At 41.5% G+C, this 24,771-nt stretch overlaps 1 protein-coding gene across 2 annotated transcripts in view; it reads right to left on the bottom strand.

Annotated features, from left to right (window-relative positions):
• Positions 1-24,771, bottom strand: part of CORIN (corin, serine peptidase) — a 224,284-nt gene that overhangs the window by 23,465 nt on the left and 176,048 nt on the right. For both annotated transcript variants that reach the window (XM_058670142.1, XM_004579119.4), the window contains exons 9-16: positions 24,323-24,439; positions 20,116-20,223; positions 14,715-14,946; positions 12,516-12,661; positions 11,316-11,423; positions 4,361-4,474; positions 2,153-2,263; positions 990-1,119 (exon numbers count right to left, since the gene is read on the bottom strand). In XM_058670142.1, coding sequence (XP_058526125.1) covers positions 990-1,119; positions 2,153-2,263; positions 4,361-4,474; positions 11,316-11,423; positions 12,516-12,661; positions 14,715-14,946; positions 20,116-20,223; positions 24,323-24,439 — 1,066 coding nt within the window. The remainder of the gene's footprint in view (positions 1-989; positions 1,120-2,152; positions 2,264-4,360; positions 4,475-11,315; positions 11,424-12,515; positions 12,662-14,714; positions 14,947-20,115; positions 20,224-24,322; positions 24,440-24,771) is intronic.

Here is a 24,771-nt window from a genome sequence, read left to right as displayed (position 1 = left end):
GCAACAGCATTATAATTCCAATTTGCTTTGGTTATCTGCCATTACATAATCAGGTTTGCATATTAAGCAATAATCTTGGCTCTTAGCGAGTGGTAACACCAAAATGAGCACATGCAAAGGGCTTTCATTTATTTATGATTATAATCATAAGCCCCATTTCCTTTAAAGACAATAAGTTATAAAAATTAAGTATAATTCAATAGAGGATGAATATAATTTTTGCACTTGGAAAAGTTTGAAGTTCTTAGCATGTTACTCAATTTTTCCAAAATGTGGGTCTTTATATGGAAGCAATGGGCTCAAGATGCTAGGAGTTACATGGTTCTTCAAATTGGGATGAAAAATATTCTGCTACTCCTTGACTGGATGGCTCATTACTTTAAAGTTGATTCAAGTTTCATCAGAAGATCATAGAAAATGCCATGGATTCAGATTTTTATTTTAGACTTCTAGTTTCTTGATCTTATCTTTTTCTCCTTTCTCCATTTCTTACAAAACTCATATACATTCTGAAAATATATGGCTGCATACCCTTCAAATTACTGCTTTTCATATCTGATAGAACTGACAATTTACTTAGGGTAAATGGAAATACCAGTAACTTCAAGTTTTTTTTTAACTTATTAAAAAGATGTGTTGCCTAGAAGGCAGTTTTCAATTACCTCTTATGGAGGAAACATTCTCTCATCCTGGTTCAGAGGGGAAAATACGTTAATACTTTATAAATAACCAAAGCATTTCATTTCAGAAATATTTAACATGCAGTTACTCTACTTACTTTCAGTGGCTTCATCAAAGTAGGTGTTTGGTCCAGCCTTTAGAGCAGGTGTCTGTAATTAAACACCATCTTCTGACCTGATTCATTTCACAGGCTTTAAGGGCTCTCTGTGGGAGAACACTAACTCACCGTGCTTTCATGAGGAAAAGATTATTGCCAAGCTCCAGAGTCCTCTAAGAAATTCATCAGTGCTACAAACTACTGACCTTACCCTAAACCCATCTGCTTGCAGGCCAGCTGACTCAATGTCTCCTGCCAGCCGTCTGCACACACATGCTGTTCTGTGGCAGATCTGTGAACAGTCAGGAATGAAGAGGAGTTCACATTTTGAGAGAGAGTCACTGGGGGAACAAAAGGTGGAAAGCCCTAATTAAAACCATTTCTTCTCATGAATCCACAGTGTAACTTCATGTGCTTTTGCTTCAGTACCTTCATTCATTCTTATTTAAGAACCATTGGTTCAGTGTCTATTCTGGGCAAATCATTTCTCTCAAAGTGATGGATGGCTAAAATCAATTAATTGGAAATGTTCTTTGTTCTCAGAGCTATAGACACCAATGGGGAAAAAAAGATAGGTCTTTGCCTCTCTTTATGAGCTAGAAGAGAGCCAAAAGCTGGGCCCCCTCCCCGGAGTGTACCTGGGGATTGGCATGTTAATGAAGAAATCATTGTAGCTACAGCAAGCACATGAGAATGCAAAGGTATGCATATGATGCTAATTTAGGATTAATTTCATCTACATATTACTTTGTTTCTAATAATATTCTATTCTTCATCAGGCACAGATCATCTATGAAATCCTGTGCCGTTGATCAGACACATGGCAAACCAGATGCACAAAGGAGTGAGGTAGAGCCATGTGAACAGAAGCGGTGATAAGCACGGGATGAGGGAATTATTCCAGCTCAGGGTACAGACTGCAACATCGCAGGCATTGCTGGGGGATGCAGGTTGGGAGAGCTAGTCCTTCCAAGGAGCTATGTGGCTAGAATTCCCAACCGGATCTACAACAACCCCAGAGAGATGGAGGGGCCACTTGATTATCAGGCTGTAGGAGGTGTAGATGATGAGAATCAGAGTCAAACCCAGATGTTCAGAGAGTTTTGAAATCCCTCTCTAGCAAAGCTTTGGTACAAAATGTTGCACTCAAATATTCTTACAAATAATAGTGGCATTTCAAATATACAAGCAACATGGTAGGATACTTTTTGTGACTTGGAAGTAACACTCATGAATCACTGCTGTCAACTTCTTAAACAGCAAAACAAAATTGAACTTGGTTAGTAAAATCCGTGCAGTAATTTAAGATTCATTTAACTTCGAGAGCTGACAGGCATGCGTGTGGACAACAGATGGCAGAAGCAAGCCACTTACCACAATCCCATTCATCTGAGCTGTCGGCGCAGTTGGCTACACCATCACACCACCGGTCCCGTGGCACACACTCATGGTTTGCACATTCCAGTTCATCAGCTTGGCAAAATGCTGGCATGAAAAACAGAAGTGAAAAGACTGAGACACTTGGAACAGTAAGTGTGATTACAGTGGCGGTTCAGAGTGAGGAAGGAAGAAAACGCATGGGAACAGAGACCTCCAGACAGGTAAAAAGGCAGAACAGAATGCAGGAAATCTCAGTTACTGGGTCAACCCATCCAAACAGCATGTCCTAAGGTTGAACACCTCCAGAGAACTAGATTCTTCTAACAATAGACTGACAGGAAGAATACCTATAGCAGCACTAATTACCAAGAATTAGAAAACAAGGAGCAGGACGAAAAGGGTCATCAGATGGAAGCCAACGTAGGAGGAAAGCAAGCTCTGGCCCCCCAGAGAGATAAGACTTACTTTAAAAAAAGACAACTACTATCAAATGACTCTGTTACACATAATTTTAAGTTTTTAATAATTATGAGGACTTTCCTCTATTGCCTCTTTAACATCTAGTTACTTTTTCCCTTTCCTTTATAAGGAAACCTGATTTTTCTCAGCTTTCTCACCATCCCCAACACACACACACACACACGTGCGCATGCACACACACACACACACCCCTGCCATCCAGTTCCACAGGATCCTGATTAGTGTAAACTGAGCATTCTTCTGGCTGTAATTGCTCTTTTTTTTTAAGTACAGTTATAGTGCAAAAGTATGCTTAGGATTCAAGATCAGGACTTTGGTCTATGGTTTTGTGGCTTGTGCTTCACAAGTTAGTTCCCTGTCTCAACTTTGCTGGCTAGGCCATGCACTCTATGCTGGCACAGGGGCAACTGGAGAAGTGGGCCCTGCATCTCTCCCTGCATGGTGCTGCTTTGGGCAATTCAGCTGCTTGTAGGAACTGATTTTTCTAATATATATGAAGGGTACAGCCTGCAAGCTTGGACTCTGCCAAAGCTGATAAAAGTGGATGTCTTACTCATGGTCCAGAATTGAGCTCAAGCTCATTGTCACTGCACATGATTGAGAAAGTCTGGCGCCCTCTGCAGTCATCTTCTGACTGTTGCAGGAGCCACTCCAAGATGAACCTGAATTACAGGATCTCAGAGAAGCTGCTAACCTCCACATGCAGTCTCAAAAAAAATCTATCCTGCACTTGACTTTATCCATGATCCTATAAATACATGATCATATAAATATAAATAAGTCACATATACATGTGACATACAAATAATGTAATAAATGTCTTCATCATCAGCTCGAGTTGCAACTTCTCTCACTCGCTGGCAAAGAATATTCTAAAGGTAATGGCTATCCATTCAGAAAAGGTAGGAGAATTGTTTTTAAAATGTAATGATCCCACAGACCTATACAGATTTAGCTGTAACCTTTTCCTTACATTCTTCCTCTGTTTGTCCTACATGAATATATATACTTTCAAAGTATAGGACAAATAAACATGCATTATTACAGATCTCATTTTGTTCACCTGATTATATTTACCTGATACAGGGCCAGGAAGATAGTCATCTTCTTAAAATTTTAAAGTTGACATATTATTTTATCTTACAATTATGTTTTATATCCCTTAGTTTTTGACTCTTTTACAATAATATCACCACGTATCTATTTTAAAATTTTAAGCATTTCCTTGGCCTATGCATTTAAGTGAATTTTTGTTTAAAATCTCAAAAAACATCAAAAACATTTTTAAAAAATGTATGTAAAAGACAGTGACATACACACAGAGAGAAAGATGGGGAGAGTTGTTGGTACAGAAAGGTATTTTAGCCACTGGTTCACCCTCTTAACACCTGCAATAAGCTGAGAACGGATCAGGCTGTAGCCAGAACTCCAACCCAGTACTTCTCCCTTGGGCAGCAGGAATCCAATGTCCAAGTCATCATCTGATGCCTCCCAGGGACATTAGCAGGAAGCTAGATCAGAAGCAAATGGGGACTCCACCCTAGACACTGAACTATTGAATGCAGACATTCCAAGCAGTGGCTTAACCTCCTGTGCCAAGTGCCTACCTCCTATACTGTTAGCTTCAGAAACACATTCACAAATTTTCCGATGTACTCCAAAAAAGAGGTATATGGTGGTTAAAACAAAATGTTGTGTTGATACATTCCAAAAAGCACTTACAACAGTTTTTTTCATCCATTTTGTCAGGACAGTCCGGGAACCCGTCACAGACCAACGTGGGCTTCAAACATTGCTTATTGGATGGACATTCCCAAAGATCTCTTTCTTTACACCCTGGAGACAGAAGGAAAGGTTATTTGCAATGCCCACAGTTATGAATTTGGTCAAATGATTGAAAAATCGTAACACAAAGATGTGATTTGCTTCCTTAGAGTTTTGCTCTTACAGCCTAGATAATGTAATTTTGAAAACAGAAAACAAAATCATCTCTATCCTACAGTATAAATAACACAGCTCTTCTAACAAAAGATCAAAAGTGACACATGGGAAATGAGAAACAAAATGAAAAGGCAATTACATTTTAGCATACATTTTAGCTGCGCCTTCTGTTTTTGGAGTCAATTTGCCAACACAGAAGACCTCTCCACAAGATGAAGAACTATGTTCTTAGGCAAATTTGCCAAAGCCAAAGATTCTACATTCAGATTGCATGAAAATGTAAGCTTAGTCAACAACTTGATTGGCCATCTTTATGTTCACTCAAAGAGGCCCCTCTTATGTCAAATATCTGGAGAATTATTTTATAAAGCCAGATGCAAAGCCATCACTTTAGGGTAAAGAGCTAAGGTCAAAAACTATCAATATATATGAGAAACAGATGTAATTTTCACAAATTCTTGACAATAGGTCCACAATTGAGCTATAACTTTCCTGTGAAATAGCAATTACTAGCAAAGATGCTTAGGGAAATCCATTTGATTGATCCATTATTTGGATATGTACTTAAGCCTGCTAAGAGTCTTACATGTTTTCATTACCCCACTCAGATCCCTGGCTCACCAGGATGTGAAGTGTTTGAGGCAAAGACCATGTGGCATTCACCAATCCCCTGCCTAGAATAGTATGAACAAGTGACCTGCCCTCAATATGTGTGTATTTTAAATGGAATGGTATTCATGTCGGGAGCAAGAAAGAATCTCTGGCTTCCAGAAGATCATTTGTTGTAAGGTGGATGAAGTGCAAAGTAGTGAGCAAATAAAATTTTTTTTCTTAAAAAAAAAGAATGTTATTTTTTTCAAGGCCCAGCATGATGGCTCAATTGGCTAATCCTCCTCCCTTTGCAAGCACCAGGATCCCATAGGGAAATCAGCTCATGTCCCAGCTACTCCGCTTCCCATCCAGCTCCCTTCTTGTGGCCTAGAAAATCAGTAAAGGATGACCCAAAGCCTTGGGACCCTGCACCTGTGTGGGAGACCCGGAAGAGGCTCCAGGCTCCCAATCAGCTCAGCTCCAGCCATTGTGGCCATTTGAGGAGTGAGTCAACAGATAGAAGATCTTTCGGTCTCTTCTCTCTTTAAATCTGCCTTTCCAGTAAAAATAAATCTTCAAACAATGTTATTTTTCATTTGATCGCATACAAAAATTCAGAGACATTTTATAAGGAATTGACTCAGGCTTCTTGGGAAGCATTATCAGAAAAAGAATTTTCAAAATTCTTGTTGAAACCAGTTCTGAAAATAAGAAGAAAAAAGGTTTTGGTAGGAGGCAAGATTAGATTTCAAGTGTTACCAACCAGAGACAGGAAATGAACAGTGAGAGCTTTTCCCAAGCTCTTCATCTGTGATGCTCCCAGGCCCGGGAACAGCTCTATTAGTGCCCCATTGGGGTTTGGTTTCCATTTACCTGGTGTATCTCTTAGTAGCCCTTCACTTTTATTTTTTGTACTATTTGTATTTATGAAGTGATTTTGTTTTTTGTTTTTTGTTTTTTTATCCATTCAGCCATCCTAAGTCTTCTGGCTGCAAAATTTAATCCATTAACATTCAAGGTTACTGTAAACAGATAAAAATACCAGTCTTTGATTTGTTACTCATTAAGTCGGCACTGTTAGTGAACTCAATGATGTTCAGTTTTAAGGCTTACTTCTAGTGAAGCACTCCTTCAGAATTTTTATAAGGCTGGTCTGGTGGTGGCAAATTCTGTTTTTATTTATCTGGGAAAATTTCCATTCTCCTCCACTTGTAAAGGAAAACTTCTCTAGATACAATGTTCATGGGTTGTACCATCCCACTCCCTTCTGGCTTGCAGGCTTTCTGCTGAGTTGTCTGCTGTTAATCTAACTGGCTCTCCTGTATGTGCAATGTAATGCTCTTCTCTGACTGTCTTAAGAATGCTCCCCTCATCCTTAAATTTTGATGATTTGACTACAATATGCCTCAGAGAAAAATCTTAAATGAAAATAAACACAATTTAAGAATAAAAGTAGGGGCCAGCATAGTAGCATATCAGGCTAAGCTTCTGCCTTGGCTGCTGATAACCCATATGGGTGCAAATTCGAGTCCTGGCTGCTCTACTTCTGCTCCAGTTCACTAAAAATGGCAAAGCAGGAAAGGGAAAGCAGTGGAGCCTGACTAAAGTCCGGAGGCTCCAGAACCCATGTAGAAAACCCAAAAGTAGCTACTGGCTCCTGATTTCAGATCAGTGCAGCTCTGGCTGTTGTGACCATCTAGGGAATGAACCAATGATTGCTCTCTCTATATATAACTCCGCCTTTCCAATGACAATTTTAAAAAAAAATTAAACTAGAATACCCTCTTCTCTGCAAAGAGAGAAAGGAAGAGAGGGAGAAAGAAAGGAAAGGTGGAAGGAGTCGAGTGAGTTATCAGTGTAAATAAAGAGCTCAAATCACCTTAACTCAGGCATTTTTTGTTCTGCAAGAATATTTTAGTCATGCCAGGTGAATGGCACCATTCATCCTCCTGACTAAATGACATGAAATAAACAGTCTCACTCCAGGTGGGGCTCACAGGAAGGAGACAGGTGAGTCTGGGTCCTGAAGCTGGCAGAAGCTGAAATAACCCAGACCTAGACATCCCAGGCCAGTATCTACCCCAGGAAATGGTGGTCCAGATGACATGAGGCTGGATCACAGCAGCTGCAGCAGTCAGTACCTGGTACACATGTGTCAAAACTCTTCCAGTGTGCACAGCCACAAGCAAAAGCACTATCACCAACAGCCAGAACCAAGACCCTGCCTCCTCAGTGTGCCCTGCCAGGGGCAGCACCGCCAGCTATGACCCTCAGCTACACCATCCCAGCTCTGGAGCTGCCACCTCCTCCCAGGAGTGCCATCCTATCTGGCCTCTTCCACATGTGGCATCCAACTGCCCTGTGGTAAAGGCAGGATAGGGAAATGGAAAGGGCTTTGAACTGCAGGCTCGGGACCTGCTCCATGGCTTCAGCCCTGGAGACACAATGACCATGACAAGAACCCGGGAACGTGAAAGGTTCCTTCCACAAGCAGAGATGCGTGGGCATGAGGCTGGGCACTCAGAGTGCTAAGAAAGCCTAGGAAGTCTTTCCATGCGGTAAGCTACACAAATGCTACTAAAGAGTCCTAAAGGACAGAAAAGCTATACAAGTTCTATCAGTTCAAAAGGCTAGTAGAAACGTTTTCCGAAAATTAAAATTGAGCTATAAAACCGACATATATCAGAGTCAGAGCTGCGGATACACCTGATGGGGATTATGACTGAGACATGGTTCGGGTTACATTAAAGGTTTTATTCCATATGAGTCTTGAGAGATTAAGGAGAGTTCACAAAGTGATTCTTAATTTCAAGATAAATTGAAAGGCACTTAATGACACATCGCAAGTCATCACAACCTTCTCCATATGGCCTCTACTGTGTTAGAGAATAGTGGTCAAATTTGAAACCAGGATGCTATGTTCACGTAACAGATTTCATTTTTGACAGAAGCTAGAAAGACTGGATTCTTGTTTCAGCTGTATTCCATAACTTCCCTGCTGAGAAACATGCTGATGGCATCATAGCCCAGGTACCATCGGCATTTAGAGCTCACTGAAATTGTGGACCTAACAATCCAGGTAAAAGTCCGTCTCACACAAAATCTATGCCATGACAGGAAAGTTCAAAAATATAATCCCGATGATATTTTTCCCCAAATCTCCGTTTTTTTAGTGATTCCCCAAAACTTTGTCTTGTTCTATGCTGCTGGGATATCAATATTTAGAAAATGCTATGCTGAAATTAAACTCATTTTATCACGTTGTTAGTTTTACAGATGGTGCCATTTATATGGCACATACTTAACCACTGACAAACCATGAGCCTTGAAAATCATGAAGTATTTCTGATCAGTGCTAACTCTGTTCATCCTTCTGCTACATGTTAGTCTCCGTCCATGAATCAATTTTGGAATGATAGGTTTGGGTCTGTGTAATTCTTCCAAATGCTTATTGAAAACATGTCAAATACTGTCAAGTTTCATGGTTTGCTTTACATTAGCAATCCGATGATGAAATAATTTCTCCAGCAAAAACTTAGCAAGATCAGTGAGAGACATCTGCATATGCTGTTGCTGGTTGCTAAATTTTAGCATCTATATTTTAAAGATGTATTGTTTACATTTAGTGCTCTGATTATCTAGTTTTCCTATAGCCAATTATCAAGAAAACACTAATTTCTATAAGAAGAAAGTCCAATACTGTGGTTAGAAGTTTTGGCAGAACAGCAGATCTATCAGAGTGGATAATCATCATATTATTCAGCAAAACCCAAGAATTTAAAAGTTCTCAATGCCTCACTGCACAGAATAAACCAAACAGCACTGGTAGAACAGGTGCATTCATTACCAGGCGGTATGACTCTGCATACACGACAATCAGCAGCAAAGAGATAAAATGGGATTTGGATGCTTTCAGAATAGTCTCGTTGCTGGGCCTTCATCAACCCAGTTTCTTTAAAACTAGTATGATCTCCTAAACACTGGGCAAGCCATTCAGCTACCCACATGTCCCAGAGAACATAAAGTGAGATTACATAAGATTACATACAGACTAGACAGAAACTTGTTCTATCATTTTGTCTTTTTTAATTGGAAAATTCAGATATACAGAGAGGAGGATCTTCCATCCATTGATTCACGCCCCAAATGGCCACAATGGATGGAACTGTGCTGATCCAAAGCCAGGAACCCAGGGTCTCTTCCAGGTCTCCCAAGTGGGTACAGGACCCCAAGTCTTTGGGCAGTCTTGGACTGCTTTCCTAGGCCACAATCAGGGAGCTGAATGGGAAGTGGGGCCTCCGGGATTAGAACCAGCACCCATATGGGATCCTGGCATGTGCAAGGCTAGGACTTTGGCCACTAGGTTACTGCACCGGGCCCAGAAACTTGTTCCATCATTTTGGTATGGTTAAACCATCAATGAAATTTCATTACTTAATGAGAAACTTGATAGTTTAGAGCCATTTAATTCCATATTTTATCATACTTTTTTTGTTATACAAGATGAGAATATTTCAAGGCATTTATGGAAAATGGAATGGAAATATGCTTTTTATGTTGCCATAAAATGTTTTTGCAATTCCTGCATACTTATATATTCTGGAACTCCAGGCTTTTAGCCCTAGTAAAGCTGCTGGATTTTTTTTTAAGTCAATTTTTTACTTTTCTTTACTACCTTAATGGAGATTTACATTTAGCCATTCCAATAGATCATATGTAACATCCTGAACCATCTCAAAATAAACTCACCATTAAATGGATAAAGCCAAATGATTCTCAAGAGCATCTCAAGCAATTTAAAAGAGGCCTTCAAACAGTTCATGGAAAATGTGGTTATAAAAAAATGCATAGTTTTCAAAAATTGTTTATACCAAAATTAAACTATCTTTTGATTATATTTTTCATGTTATTTTTGAAGTGTTCTAAAACGTAGGATATTTAGGTTTTCTTCCTCTTTCTTGCAAATAAGCAAGTAGTAGGTTTTCTAAGCACTGTATGTTCTTCCATAACAAAATTACTTGCTGGTCATTCCACCATGATTGTGAGAGCTGCAACTTTCCCAAAGATGCACTTCTCCACATTTAGAGGGACTGATTGGATTTCAGCTGATCACTGGTGGCATTCTGTCTACTGCAGGAAGGCAATGTCTTCTACACAAAATTCATTTTGGGGAGTAAGGCAATATTTCATACATTAAATGCCAAAAGGATGAAATGATCTCTAGAGATATATTACCTTATATTCTTACAAGGGAAAAAGTATCATTTGGGGGGTAAGACAAGCAAAATAATCATAATCCCATGATCCTGAGTAGCCCTTCAATCATTTTATCTTGCTCCAGAATAGTGTGTATTAAAGCACATGATCTGTTTTTCATTCCCTGACACATTCTGAAGTTACAAGTCCAAAGGCTTGCAGGGAAATAAAACGGGAATTAGCTTCACTGAAATTGCCGTTGGCATTTCTGGCCTTTCCATGGGTGATTTTGGAACTCGGCAGCAGAAATGTCAAGAAGAGTTTCATCCTTTGCCAACAGAGACAAAATAAAAGATGGCATGAAAATGAATCCCAATGAAATTAGGACACTGGAGCGTGAACTCTGTCTGGCTGCCCGTTTGGCAGCATGAGGATCACGTGGGCAGACACCATCACTCTGACTTGAGAACAGGTAACAACTGCTTTATGATTCATTTATAACCACTTACACTCTGCTGTATTTGCAAACATGAGAATAAATCAAAAATTTATGGCAAATGGAATTGAAAGCAATTTTGGTTTATATGCTTTATAATTCAGTTTTCTCTTCAAACACATTTTCCATAAACTTTAAGACCTGTCATATGCATGGATTTCAAAAAAAACATGGTACCAAATTTATCTTTTAATTTCATTTGCCATGAATTTCTTGATGTACCCTCGTATATCATTAAAGTTATACATAGATGTGCAATGTGTTAGAGTTAACAAAAAAAAAAACCATTTATCAATTCACGCTTTGATCTGAAATGAATGAATTTGCACCAAATTTGGACACAAGTAAATTAGCACTACTTCCTGCTGGTGAGCAGTTTACATTTTTTAATGCAGCTCCTTATCTATCAGTTGTTGCCAAACATGCAAGACAAGTGCTGTCTCACACACGTACCACAGTTCTCTTCATCACTGTCGTCGTCACAATCCGCCTGGCCATCGCATCTTCTGGAAGCCAGGACACACCGTCCAGAATGGCATTTGAAGTGACTAGGTGAACATTCTGTTGAGAACAGAATTATTCTCAAAGGCTGTAAACAACAGCAGTAACAGCTAATTTACCTATTTCTTTGTGAAATGCTGTCAGGGAGCTTTTACTGCAGATGAGGATGGTCAGTAAAGCTGAGACAGCTAATGTTTACTTGGCCTTCTTTCTGCTGATTGGCATCTTTCCCCTTCGTTCGTGCAGTCATTTTTCTACATCAGCAACTGAGTGTGTACACCCTCCATGGACTCATCATTGGTCCAAACAGACAACTGCATTGCCAGCACCTTGAGAGATCCATGCTCCCAGTCTCCAGGTGGCCTGCCATGTGCCAAACCAACTCCAATTCCCAGTCTTTCCACCTGGTGGGCAGGTCCTAATTCAAGTCTCTACATAATAATCCTGTGTCAGGGGCACAGCATAATTGGTTACCACCTGTGTCACTAGCATCTCAAATAGGCACTGGCTCAAGTCCCAGTTGCCTCACTTCCCATCCAGCTCCCTGCTAATATGCCTGAGAAAGCATCAGAAGAAGGCCCCAAAGACATGAACTCCTGCACCTAGTGGGAGATCTGAATAAAGCTTTTGGTTCCTGGCTTTAGCCTGGCCCAGCCCTGGCTGTGGAAACCACTGGAGGAGTGAACTAATGGATACAATTTCTCTGTACTTTTCAAATAACTTTTTAAAAATTTATAATAATAATTCTGAGTTATCAAGACCTCTGCATTCTGTGCGCCTGAAGGACCCAGGGCACGATGCTAGTCATTAGGTTATGAGCCCTCGCGTACAAGTGCAATCTACATAGACAGGCCCTGTGAGCAACACATGGCTAAAACGATGAACACATGCAATTCCAAACTCACAAATCATGTCAGTTTTACATTTCTAATGATTATTTTTCAAATGATGGCTATGTCTTCATAGACAAGAGTCAAATTCTTCAGTTTAAGTTCACAAACTAACCCACCTATGCAGCCTCATTTACAATTAAACAGAAAAGACAAGGAAAATAAAACAATCCCCCACCCATTAAAAAAAGAGAGGCTTCAAAATGTAGCTGTCACATTCACCTGTGTGACGCACCCCATGGCCATTAGTTCAAGGACTAACCTTCCACGTCTTGATCGGGCATCAGGCAAGTTTGATTATCTGACTCTTCCTCTGGGAACTGACCACAGTCTGTGTCTTCGGGCCACTGCAGGCCCACAATGCCAAGGACAGATTCGCAGCGTTCTTTAGCGTGCTCACACAGCGCTCTGCAAGACCAGGAAAGACAAAGTGGTCGAAGTAGAAAGTACCCCAGCAGAGATGGCTTTTCCTCATGCGCTCAAGGCTTTAGTTCTGGATGAGTGTGTGTGTGTGTGTGTTTGTGTAGGGTGCATGTTGTACACACACACTCACAAATACATAACAGATACTGGGAAAACAAGATGAGTCATTTCATCACAAAAAGAATACATTCCAGCAATATGCCCTTCCACCCAGAGAAGCTCCACTGCAGAAATAAAAAGAAGGATGTTTCTAGCACAGACAGTCCTTTCTCCTTTGCTGTTCTCATTCTCAGTCTTCCTGAACTGGGTAGCATCTTTTATTTGCAATAAGATAAATACAATTTACAGGGCCAGTAGCAGGCTAAACCACCACTTGCTATGCTGGCATTCCATAACAAGATCCAACTGTTCTGCTTCTCATTTAGCTTCCCACTAATAAGCATAGGGAAACAATGGAAGATGCCTCAAGTACTTGGTCCCATGCTCCCCATGTAGGAGACCTGGATGGAATTTTTGGCTCCAACCCAAGCCATTGCAGTCATCGCAGCCATCTGGGGAGTTTACCAGCAGATGGGAGACCTTTTCCTCTCTGTTTCTACTCCCCTCTCTGCCTTTCAATTAAATATACAAATCTTTTTAATTTTTAATTAGAAACTCAAAATCTAGATTGATAGACATGAAAAATATGTATGTATAAAGAAACAGAATTATCCCAAAGAAACTTAAGCCCTGAAATTGTAAGTTATTTCTGGGAGTTACATCTGCACATAGCAGACAAATGCTACATTAGGAAACTTGAAATTTCAAATTTAAAGATCAAATTAAATGTAAGAATTTGCTAATGGCTACTAATGCTAATCCTTCACCATCAGCAAAAGTGAGATAAGATGTAGAACTAACAAAATTGGTAGGTGTCATAATGGTGATAATTTATGATGAAAATTTTCACAACTGTCACTGCGCAAGCCAATATAAAGTTTTATTCGATTTTGTTTAATTTGTTCAGTTTCCCAGACCAGTTTGAACTTTTATAGTTTCCTGACACTACAGATGTTCCTACCTGTTTGAAATTCAGCCTGCAATTGTTTGTCCACCTGTCCACTGTTATAGATATTATGGCTTTTCCTTACAGCTCCAGATGACTCCTGCTGCCAACATATGGTTTCCATGCTCACCACACACATTTAGGCCAGCACATCCACATAGTGCCCCCCAAAAGGGAAACAGCCCAAAGAGAATTGTCATCTCTTTGTGGAAATTCCCTCACTACATCGAAGGAGGCCCTGTTGGCCGCTGAGCAGCTGCATGCCTGTATCATCCACACAGCTGAAGGACCCCAGGACTTACCAAGATCTGAAGTATTTTTCGTTTACGTACACGCATTTCATCGCACAGCAGCTCAACCCGATAACCGTTACTATCCTCACTTTACAGTAAAGGAATCATGACAGAGACTAAGGAATATGTCTGAAAGGTCACACAGCAGCTAGCCAAGAGCCAAGACCAATATATTCAACTCCAACTGCTAGGATAGCATTCATATCCAAAGTCCATGCCATATCCTTGAAATGCTGTCCTTTATCCCATCCAGATAAGCAAAAACATAAAAGCCAAAAAGCAACTCAGCAATGTCCATTCCTGTCCACCTGTGAGGCAGCTGGCATATCCCCTTGTATGACTTTTACAGCTTCTCAGTGTTAAGGGGCATGGAATTTTACACACATCTGAGGAGCCAGGAAAAAGGCAAATGTACCCTTTTTCTGCAAGCTCACTTTCTAAAAAAAAATGATACCCGATGTACCACGATGTGATACATTTGATTATGTTTGATGAAAATGGTTGAGCTGTCAAAGGCAGTTCACATTCTCCTTCTTTGATATTTGGGCAATGAATTCTTCAAATCTTAAACTTACAACTCATTTCTTTACTCAACAATCATTTTTTAGATACAGTAATTGTTATTTTGTCCCAATCCAATTCGACTTCATCCTCTTAGTTCTCCAAAGTAAGGATACGTCAGAGAGCTGCGTCTTCTTACCTGCAAGGAGGGATACGCTGGCCTGTGTTCTCATCACACTTTGGTACCAAAATGGTGCAAGCAAAGAACATGAGGTACTTGTAACAATTGGTTTGAACAAGTGCAGGAAAGAGAGAGGACTCCCAGCTGATGGATGCTTCTTTTTGAGTCCTGTGCCCGAGGTAATTTGGAAAATTTGTATGATTGTATGGCAAATTCATACACAGTTCCAGTGTGATCAGTTCACATTGACCTGATGGAAAAAAAAACACATATTTTTAAAATTTCACAGGTAAAAAGAAACTCTAAAAAACCAAAATTATTACCTTCTCCTTCATGAGTATAAGCAGGACTAGAATACAAGAAATAGAGCATCTTTTATGTACATAAAATGAAGTTGGTTAATGAAGTAACCACCTTGTTGCCTACAACAAATCCATCAACTGAGTCTGTGCAACAAATTCCATCTCCCTGATAGCTCCTATATTTTAGGAATTATTTGTCTTTGCATATCCTTTTTGCCGCCTACCTGTAATCATTTCCTTAAATGGGGGCATCCAGCTGCCAAGTACAAGCAGCACCTGCTACTGGCAGTGATCTCTTCCCATCTTCCCATCATACTGACTCTTCTCTTAGCATGGAAGACTGCATAAATACCTCTCCTAGAAAACCTCCCAGGTCAAACACTCTCCCAAACTGTAGGCACAAACTGAGTCTCCTCTGAATGGCACAGCGGCACAGGCATCCCGCTCTCCCCGCCTTGTACTCTTCTTGTATGGACCCCTCACTTGCCTTTGAGATTTCACATAAAGTGAGGTCTCACATAAGCAAAAGAAAGATCTCACATAAAGTGAGACTTTATGTATTCATCTCAAAGTTTGTATCTAGCATGGTCCCAGAACAGAGAATAAAAGAAAATGTACAAGGAGTTTTTCCTGGCATTGCTTATATAAAAAAATAATATAGTCCATCATACTGAAGAATTCCATGATCTTGACAGGCAGACACTGGTGATGATGGATACAGCACACTGCAAACGGTCTAGGAGAGAGTTCAGTATGTTCTAATGTTTTAATGTTCTAATCTTACAAGTGTTTGTGCCTCCCCAACCGGATCCTATGTCACAACCATATTCCTTGGTGTGTGGAAACTTTAGGAGATAATTCCGTTTAGAAGAAGTCTAGAACGGGAAGGGCCTAGTGCTGCTGCTCTGTCAGCCATGTGAGGACGCTACAAGCAGGGAGCTGCTTGTCAGCCAGGAAGCGAGCTTTAACCAGAAACCTGATCTTGGGCTTCCAGCTTCTAGAGCTATGGGAAATCAATCTGACTGAAGTCATCCAGTCCATAAGATGCTGCTGTCAACATCCAGCTTGCCAAGGCAGTGCTGTTCAATTCAATGCTAAGAGAGTCAAGGATGAACAAGATGGCTATGCAAGGCTTCCGGGGGGGAGGGGTGTGGAGGTCTCAGAGGATATGGTGGAGGGGTGAGTGTTCCCTCTAGGCTGTAGTGTATTCCCCGAGATCAGAGAGCTAAGCTCTCAAGTATGTTGGCAAAATTGGCCCAAGGTGAATGAAGATGCCATGCCTTATGAAGAGGAGTCATTCAAATGAAGTTCAATCATGTGACTAAGGAGTGGTGAAGAGACAGAGGCCTCACACAACTCCGAGACCACATCTTAATCAAAATAATTGAGGGTTTCACAAATAATTGAGGGTTTTTACAAAGTACTCCATGACTGTATCCTGGAAGGTGACAATAATGTAAAGTTAACGCAATCTTACGGTCAGGGTGACAGAGGAAGCAGAAAGCTGGACTGATTTTGCATTTTCTGTAATTTCTGAAACAGGAACAGTATTATGTTTGTGTCTTCCTAAAATTACTGTGGTGAAATTCTAACTCCCAATGTCATTAAGTAGGGGAGGGGCAATGGAAGGGTTGGGAAGCCCTCATGTACGAGGTGATTGCCGTTATAAACAGCATTCCAGAGTTCCCTGAATGCCTTTCCACTATGGGAGGACATAATGGGTCAGCATCTGTAAACCACAAGAGAGCTAACACCAGAACCTGACCATGCTGGCACCATGGACTTCAGGAACTGTGAAAGGAGGCCAGCAATGTGGTACAGTATGTTAAACATTTTTTCTTTTAAAGATTTATTTTTATTGAAAAGTCAGACATACAGAGAGGAGGAGGGACAGAGAGGAAGATCTTCTGTCTGATGATTCACTCCCCAAGTAGCCGCAACAGCTGGAGCTGAGCCTATCCAAAGCTAAGAGCCAAGAGCTTCTTCCGGGTCTCCCACACAGGTACAGGGTACCAAAGCCTGGGGCCACCCTCAACTGCTTTCCCAGGCCACAAGCAGGGAGCTGGATGGGAAGCAGAGCCACCAGGAAATGAACTGTCACCCATGCAAGATAATGGCACATGCAAGGCGAGGACTTTAGCCACTAGGCTACTGCACTGGGCCCATTAAATTATCTCTTACAAGGCCAGAATCCCACAGAAGAGCACTCGTTTGAGCCCCACCTGCTACACTTCTGATCCAGGGCTCCGCTAATGTACCCAGACAGGCAGTGGAAGATGACCAAAGTACTTGGGGACCTGCAACCCATGTGGGAGACCTGAATGAAGCTCTAGGCTCCTGACCCAACCCTAGCACTGTGCCCATTTGGAGAGGAAACCAGAAAAGAATCAAAGATTCTGTCTCTCACTCTTAAAAACAAGTAAAAATATTTTATAGAACCATGAGAAACAGGAGTCAGTGCAATGGCCTAAATGGCTAATCCCCCACCTCCAAGCACTGTGATCCCCTGGGCGCTGGTTCGTGTCCCAGCTGCTCCACTTCCCATCCAGCTCCCTGCTTATGCCTGGAAAGCAGTAGAGGCTGGTCCCAAGCCTTGGGACTCTGCACCCACGTGGGAGACCTGGAAGAAGCTCCTGGCTCCTGGCTTTGGAATGGCTCAGCTGCAGCCATGTGGGGAGTGAACCAGCGTATCTTTCCCTCCATCTCCTTCTCTCTATAAATCTGCCTTTCCAATGAAAAGAAATTCACAACAATGAGATCCTTCAGGCGGGTTTTTAAATTTTTTTGGCATTCTTGGTCCTTTTCTTTCCTTCCTCTACCAGGCATCTAACTTTTTGTCATGACATCTCCTTTGGTTGATTAATACATCATACTAGAAGGATAATTTTCCTCTTTAAATAAATGTAGAGTGAATCACTTTTAGTTTGGGAGAAGAAAAACTTAAGTGTTTTAGAACCAAGGGAGATGCAGGGATTAGGTAACACTCACATACTGTCTTGTAGATTTTCCTTGAATGTGGCAAGGCTGATATGACCTTGTGTTTTATTCCCTAAGACTTTTGTCATAGAGCACGAAGATAAACTCTCAGTTGCCAATCTCCATTTCGATGATTTATAATATTAATAAATTTTTCTGTGAGCAGTAGACTTGCTCATGAGTTTGATCCACAGTAGCCACTAGAGGGCGATCTAGTTACAAAAGTTTAAACGCTGATGAAGAAATTGAACTTTGTTAGAAATCTCCTTATAGTCCCAGAGTTAGCTAAATCTTATTCTCTGGAGCAAAAAGAGCTGATGCACTTTACAGTGTGCATAATTCACTATATTTTGAGATTTGTTTTAAAATTATTTATTTGACAGTGAAACAGGTAAATTTCTTAATGCTTACTCATTTTCTTCTACTTGGAACGTTAGAGAAAGGGCAGGGAATGAAGGAAATATGGAGGGAGGGAGGGAGGGAAGAGAGAGAGAGAGAGAGAGATCCATCTGCTATTTCAATCCCCAAATACTCTCAACATAGAAAGCTGGGCGAGGCCAAACCCGTGTGGGAGACCTGGAGGAAAGTTCCCAGTTCCTGGCTTCGGATCAGTACAGCACCAGCCATTGCGGCTCACTTGGGGAGTGAATCATCAGATGGAAGATCTTCCTCTCTATCTCTCCTCCTCTCTGTATATCTGACTTTGCAATAAAAATAAATAAATCTTAAAAAAAAAAAAAAAGCAATCCAGATCACATCCCAACAGAAGATGCTGGATTGGTAAACCCAAACTGCTATGCCACATCTCCAGTCCATGTGACCTGACAACATCTGTTTCCTCACAAGGGAAACCGCTCCCTCCCCATCCCACCCCCCAATGTGAGAATGGAAGAGAGGAGATAGTTTTCCAGCTTTTAGCCAAATATCCGTCGGGTGCCCATCAAAAACGAAGCCCTGGGCATGGCCCCTACCCTGGACCCTCTTCCCAGCCTAGCCTTATCTGCCCCTTGAGCCCCCCTCACTGTTGCAGGGCCCTTCCCTGTATGCTCCGCACTGATTGACCCACGAAGGTCAACAGGCCAAACTGCAGCAAACCCAAGACTTGAGCCCGTCACCCGTTCTTTCAACCTCTACTTCCTACAGTCTTAACTGGCAGGATGCGTTTAAGTCGTCACTCTAGCGAACTGGGAACCCTCAGATTTGCTTTTAAATTCCCTGCCTCAAACCGAAGGCGAGGCTAAGAATTGGCGATTTAAAGTAGACAAACTGAGTACAATATGGAAATACCTGCCAGGGGTAAGAAATTGCTACCAGCAATCAGTCATTACATATTCATCTCCATTTTTTTATTAGAAAGGCAGGGAGAGATTTTACATCCATTGGTTCACTCCACAAATGCTTGCAGTACAGGACCAAGCTAAAGCCAGGAGCTGGGGCTGAAGCTGGAACTCTTTGTATATGTAAGGCAAGGACTCAAGTTTCAGACACCATATACTACTGCCTCTACACATTAGCAAAGGGTTGGATCAGAAGCTGGATAGCCAGGCCTTGAACCAGGAAACTGAAAAAATATGAGTGACCCAAGTGTCAACTTAACCACTGTGCCAAATCCTACCCTGCCAAAAGCTAATTCAGACGGAGCCACCTGCTCACGCCATGTGGAGCTGTAATGTTGCCACTTCACAATTAACGTGATGGTTCCAAAAACAATTATAGGTCCCCAAAGTTCCTGGAAAGATGAAATAAGAGAACAGACTATCAGAATGGCTATTTTGATGAACTCCCTATTTGCTTGTTGGCTAAAGTTCCCATTTCAAAATTTAAAAAGGAATAAAGAAAGATGGCCCGAAGAGGGGGCCCAAAAAATATATAGGAGCTGATGTTGATTTGAAAGTGATGGTAATGATATTAAACCATGTAGATTTATGGTCCATTCACAATGACACATTTGTTTCTGATTTAAGTTAATTAAGACCATTTTGGTTCTTCTCTGCTACCACATGCAGCCACTATAAAGAGAAAAGGCGAAGATGTGTTTTGTTGGAGGGATTCCAGCCTTCAATATTTCAACATCACTGCAGAAGGAGAGAGTGAACACATATCACGATGCGGTGATGGAATCTGTCAGGTGCAGTACTCACTGCAGTTATTCAAACCGGTGTTCGGGTCGCAGAGCGCGCTCCCACCACATGAATCAAGGCAGGGATTGTAGAGGCATCTTGGGTCTCCTTCTTGACATGGAGTCTGACCTACAGAGGGAAAAGGACATTGGCTTTCATTGTCTGAATTCCTTGCACCAGGATCTAAAGGATCAAGGCTGTCGGCTGGCTCCAAGAAATGGCACAACTTTAATTTCCTTCCAGTTTCTCCTCAAACACTGAACACATGTTGAATACGTGCCTGCTAGATTAATTTTCCTGGCGGCTAACTACCATCCACTTATTGCAAGGAAAATCCTGAAGGAATGAAGGAATCAAAGACAACCCACACCCAAAAAGCAGATGCTTGTTGCTTTTTATTCAAAAACCAACGATGCTCTTACCCAAGTGTCTACACTTGACTAGCAAACAAGTTCAAGTGATCTGAGGGACAGAGAGCACAACAGAAAGATCTGAAATTCTGAATATTAAATAGTACTCATTTGTACCTGCAGCTAGTCTTCCCTCCAAGGAAAACACTTTCCCTGGTAATAAGTAGAGCATCAGTGCCAACGCAATAGTTTCTCATGGTACAAGTCTTCCACGGCTGTTATCCAAATTTTCCGCTTGTCCTTGGAAACTATCACCAGCCTAACTGTGATGACCCAAAAACTGGGATCTTGTTTCCAAATGAATGACAGCGGTAGCATCAGCCTTTGCCCTAATGGCTTTTCCTTACCGTAACTAGAGAGGAAACCGCGTTTCCCATCGATTTCCTGCTCATTCATAGATGAAATGAATGAGTGCCCATTCTTTCTCCCTCTCTCCTGCACTACAGCCGATTCCTTTCAGACACATCATCTGAAATTTAGAGACTCTTCCAAGACACTTTTAAATATAAATAATAGTATGTGTGTTTATATAATCACTCTTACCTAACTTTCAGAGACAAGGTATATAACATTAGAATTCTGCTCCTTTCCAGTATCTTGTATAACATAACTTTGCAGAAAACCATTGTCAGCCCTTCCAATTAAGCCAGCAGCTCTCCCAATACACACACATGCACACATTTCATTCAAGGCAAATCTAAAGTTTCCATGAGTTTAGGCTCTTAAGGAAATTTTACAACACGCATTCATTGTTTCAGCAAATGCTAAGCATTCCAGAACAAGTCTACATGACAAATTAAACCCTGAGTATTGAAACATCAAAAGGACTGACCCCCAAGATGCCACCTGTTCCCCACTAAGGATTCCATCATGAAGAAAACATTGTGATAGAATGTGAGCATCGCTTGCCTGAAGATACATAGAAGAGGGCATCAGCAAGTTCACGACAAATAGAAACAAAGCTGTTCATTTGGGTGCAAAGAAACTTCTGAATTCATATTCATGAGAGGGCTTCAAACATTCATGAAAATGTGTACCATGTAAAGCTGACGTATGGATCTCAGTGTCATTACACAGCTAAATAAATTTCCATTTTATTTCATTTCTCCACTTTCCTTCTGCAGCCCTCTGCCTTAGAAGCAGAGGAGACCAGGGTGCCCCCTGGTTTCTCAAGTTGAATTTTCCAGGCAGATGGCAAGTTGCAGTTGGAGGGATTGGGCTTCCCAAGCAGAAAAGTAGCCCATGCCAAAGCTTGGGGGAGGAAAGTGTCCAGGCCAAAACCATGGAGTTTTCGCTACTGGAAAGCCAAGTGCGAAAGACCTGACAGATGTGCATACAGCAGAACCTGCAGGTCTAACTCTGGGGCTGGCACTGTGGCTCAACAGGCTAATCCTTCACCTCCAAGTGCCAGATGCCATATGAGTGCTGGTTCAAGTCCTGTCTGCCCCATTTCCAAATCAGCTCCTGGCTTACCACTTGGAAAAGTAGAGGAGGCTGGCCCAAGTCCTTAGGACCCAGTACCAATGTGGGAGATAAAGAGGAGACTCCTGACTCCTAGCTTCAGATCAGTTAAAAGAAAAAAGGTGTCTAGGGCCCAGTGTGGTAGCCTAGTCTTGCAAACGCCAGGATCCTATATGAATGCTGGTTCTAATCCTGGCAACCCTCTTCCTATCTAGCTCCATGCTTGTGGCCTGGGAAAGCAGTTGAGAATGGCCTAAAGCCTTGGGACCCTGCATCTGCATGCAAGACCCAGAAGAGGCTCCTGGTCTCCTGGCTTCAGATCGGCACAGTTCCAGCTTTTGTGGCCCCTTGGGGTGTGAATCATTGGACGGAAGATGTTTGTGTCTCTCCGCCTCTCTGTATATCTGACTTTCCAATGAAAAAATATAAATCTAAAAAAAAATGTCTAACTCTGCAGCAGAGCCTGAAGCCTTGGGAGAAGTGGGCCCCGGTGCACTGCTGAGCCCTGTCCATTAGCACAAGTGTCCAATCCATGCTCAAAGTCCTTGTACCATGCTCTTCTTCATCTGCAGCTGTTTCATCACAACGATATTACTCCTTCCTTTCTGAGATGTCCAACTCCTATTTGTTAATTCCATTTAGTCCACAGATCTGAGATCCAATACCTCCTCCTCAGGGAAGCTGGTCCCAGGCCCTTAACCAGCAGGTGCACACCATAGCAGCCTGAATCTTCCTTCACAACCATGTTCCTTCATGGGTGAGGACCAGATGGCACAACTACTTACAGCATGCCCATCTTCCCAAGAATCCTATTGTTTCAATACCATGTTTATTACCACTGAACTTCCAGCAAATGTGCACATACTGGCACCATATTTTTAAGTCACAATCATTAGGTAAATAATATCAAAGCACAACATTTTGGCTTTTTCAGCTATTGTATCATAGGATTTTCTTACACCTCACATGCACAAGGAAAAAAACCCTACAAATCTTGACATTTCATAGTGAAGAATCAAAAAAAAAAAACTGGATATGAAGTTATATAGGAAGAACACAATTACAAAAATAATTTGGTCCAGAGAGGTGCTTAGCTGACATGCACACAGCTGGACAAGGGTTTGCTTCCAGATTTTATTTGTTTTTTAAAAGATTTATTTATGTTAATGTCAGAATTGCAGAGAGAGAGGGAGAAAGAAATAGTCCTTCTGCTGGTTTACTCTCCATCTGGCTACACCAGCCAAGACTGGGCAAAGCCAAAGCTGGAGGACTTTTCCAGGTTTCCCATGCAGGAGGCAGGACCATCTTCTGTTGCTTCTAGGCCATTAGCAGGGTTCGGGATCAGAAACAGAACAACAGAGATACAAACCAGCGCCTATATGGACTGCTGGCATTGCAGGGGGTGGCTTTCCCCACTACACAACAATGTCACCCACTTCTTCTGTATTTTGAAATTGATAAATCTCTCTTGGTATATTGTTTCTATGTACTAAGTCTATGGTTTAAAATGTGCTGAGGTCACACACAAATGCTAGATCATTTTACACAAGAAATGGCCACAACGTTAAGAGCATTCTTACCACAAGCCAACTCTAGGAAGTAGTCAACATTATTCTGAGTTTACAGTCACAGAAATTGAGGGCAAACAGGTGAAGCCACTTGTCTAAAGTCAACCAGATGAGTAGCTAAGCCAAGTTCTGAACCGGAAGTACAGCGCTGCCCCAGCTACATTCTTGACAACTATGATGGGCCTGTGCCACATCAACAAATCGAGGCCTAGGTTAGTTCTAGGGCTCTGCCTACCAGAGCACCTCAGTCTTCATAGGGACCTTAACACAATGGGTCGAATCTATTTTTACAGACACAGAATCATGTCAAAAGCCAACTTATTTGATTTACTTTGAGTTTCTTGAGTTTTATACACAGACCTCACATGTCTTCAAGAGCCTGCAAGTTCATTGCTTGCTCATGTGAAGTATTAAACCACCTCTCTCAACATGGTTATTTGCGGAAGCTGTTCCATTTAATTTCACAAGCCACTTCCTCCTAATTGGAACCTGATCTCATTTCATTGGATATTCTACACTGAACTTTTCTCTTTACCCTAAAACAGTTAATGAATTCAACCACACCCTCAAAATTTCCCTCTGCCCTGTTTCTTTAGGAACAGTCTCACAGCATCTACTGCTTGAGAATTGGATTTCCCACAAGAGAGGCTGACCAAAGCTGTGCAGACCACTAAATTAGGCAAGCTGGAATTATTCATGTGGCATTAGATTATTTTAAAGAGCTTGAACTTTCCCCAGGGGAGAAGTCCACCAAGAGCCGAAGGTCACAGGGACTCGGGGCACACTCACTGTCACTGCAGTTTTCCTCATCACTCCCATCCTTACAGTCCTCATCTCCATCACACCGGAAGCTGCCCGGGATGCACTGTCCACTTCTGCATTCCACCAGACCCTGGCTGTGACAGGCTAGGAGAGGATGGAAGAGCATGCATTGAAAGATTTTTCCAGCCGGAAGGTCATTAAAATGATTCTCATTTATCAGACTTCACACCAAGACAGGAACTGTTGTGCAAACACAAATGAATGGATAGAATGGGGAATGCAATTTTTATCAATACTCCCTCTCATTAAATGCATTTATTTTTTATTAACTTCTTCCAAAGAATTGTACAATTGTTCTTAGTGATGGTACTAGTGATACCATGAACAATATAAAAACTAATTCAGAAAGGGCTTAAATGGCTGAACCTCTGCTAGTCTCATGTTGTTCAGAATCTCAAATCTTCACAAAAAGGTCT

This window comes from Ochotona princeps, chromosome 11 (assembly GCF_030435755.1).
Source record: "Ochotona princeps isolate mOchPri1 chromosome 11, mOchPri1.hap1, whole genome shotgun sequence".
NCBI classification, from domain to species: Eukaryota; Metazoa; Chordata; class Mammalia; order Lagomorpha; family Ochotonidae; genus Ochotona; species Ochotona princeps.
This window is presented reverse-complemented; position numbering and strand designations above follow the sequence as displayed.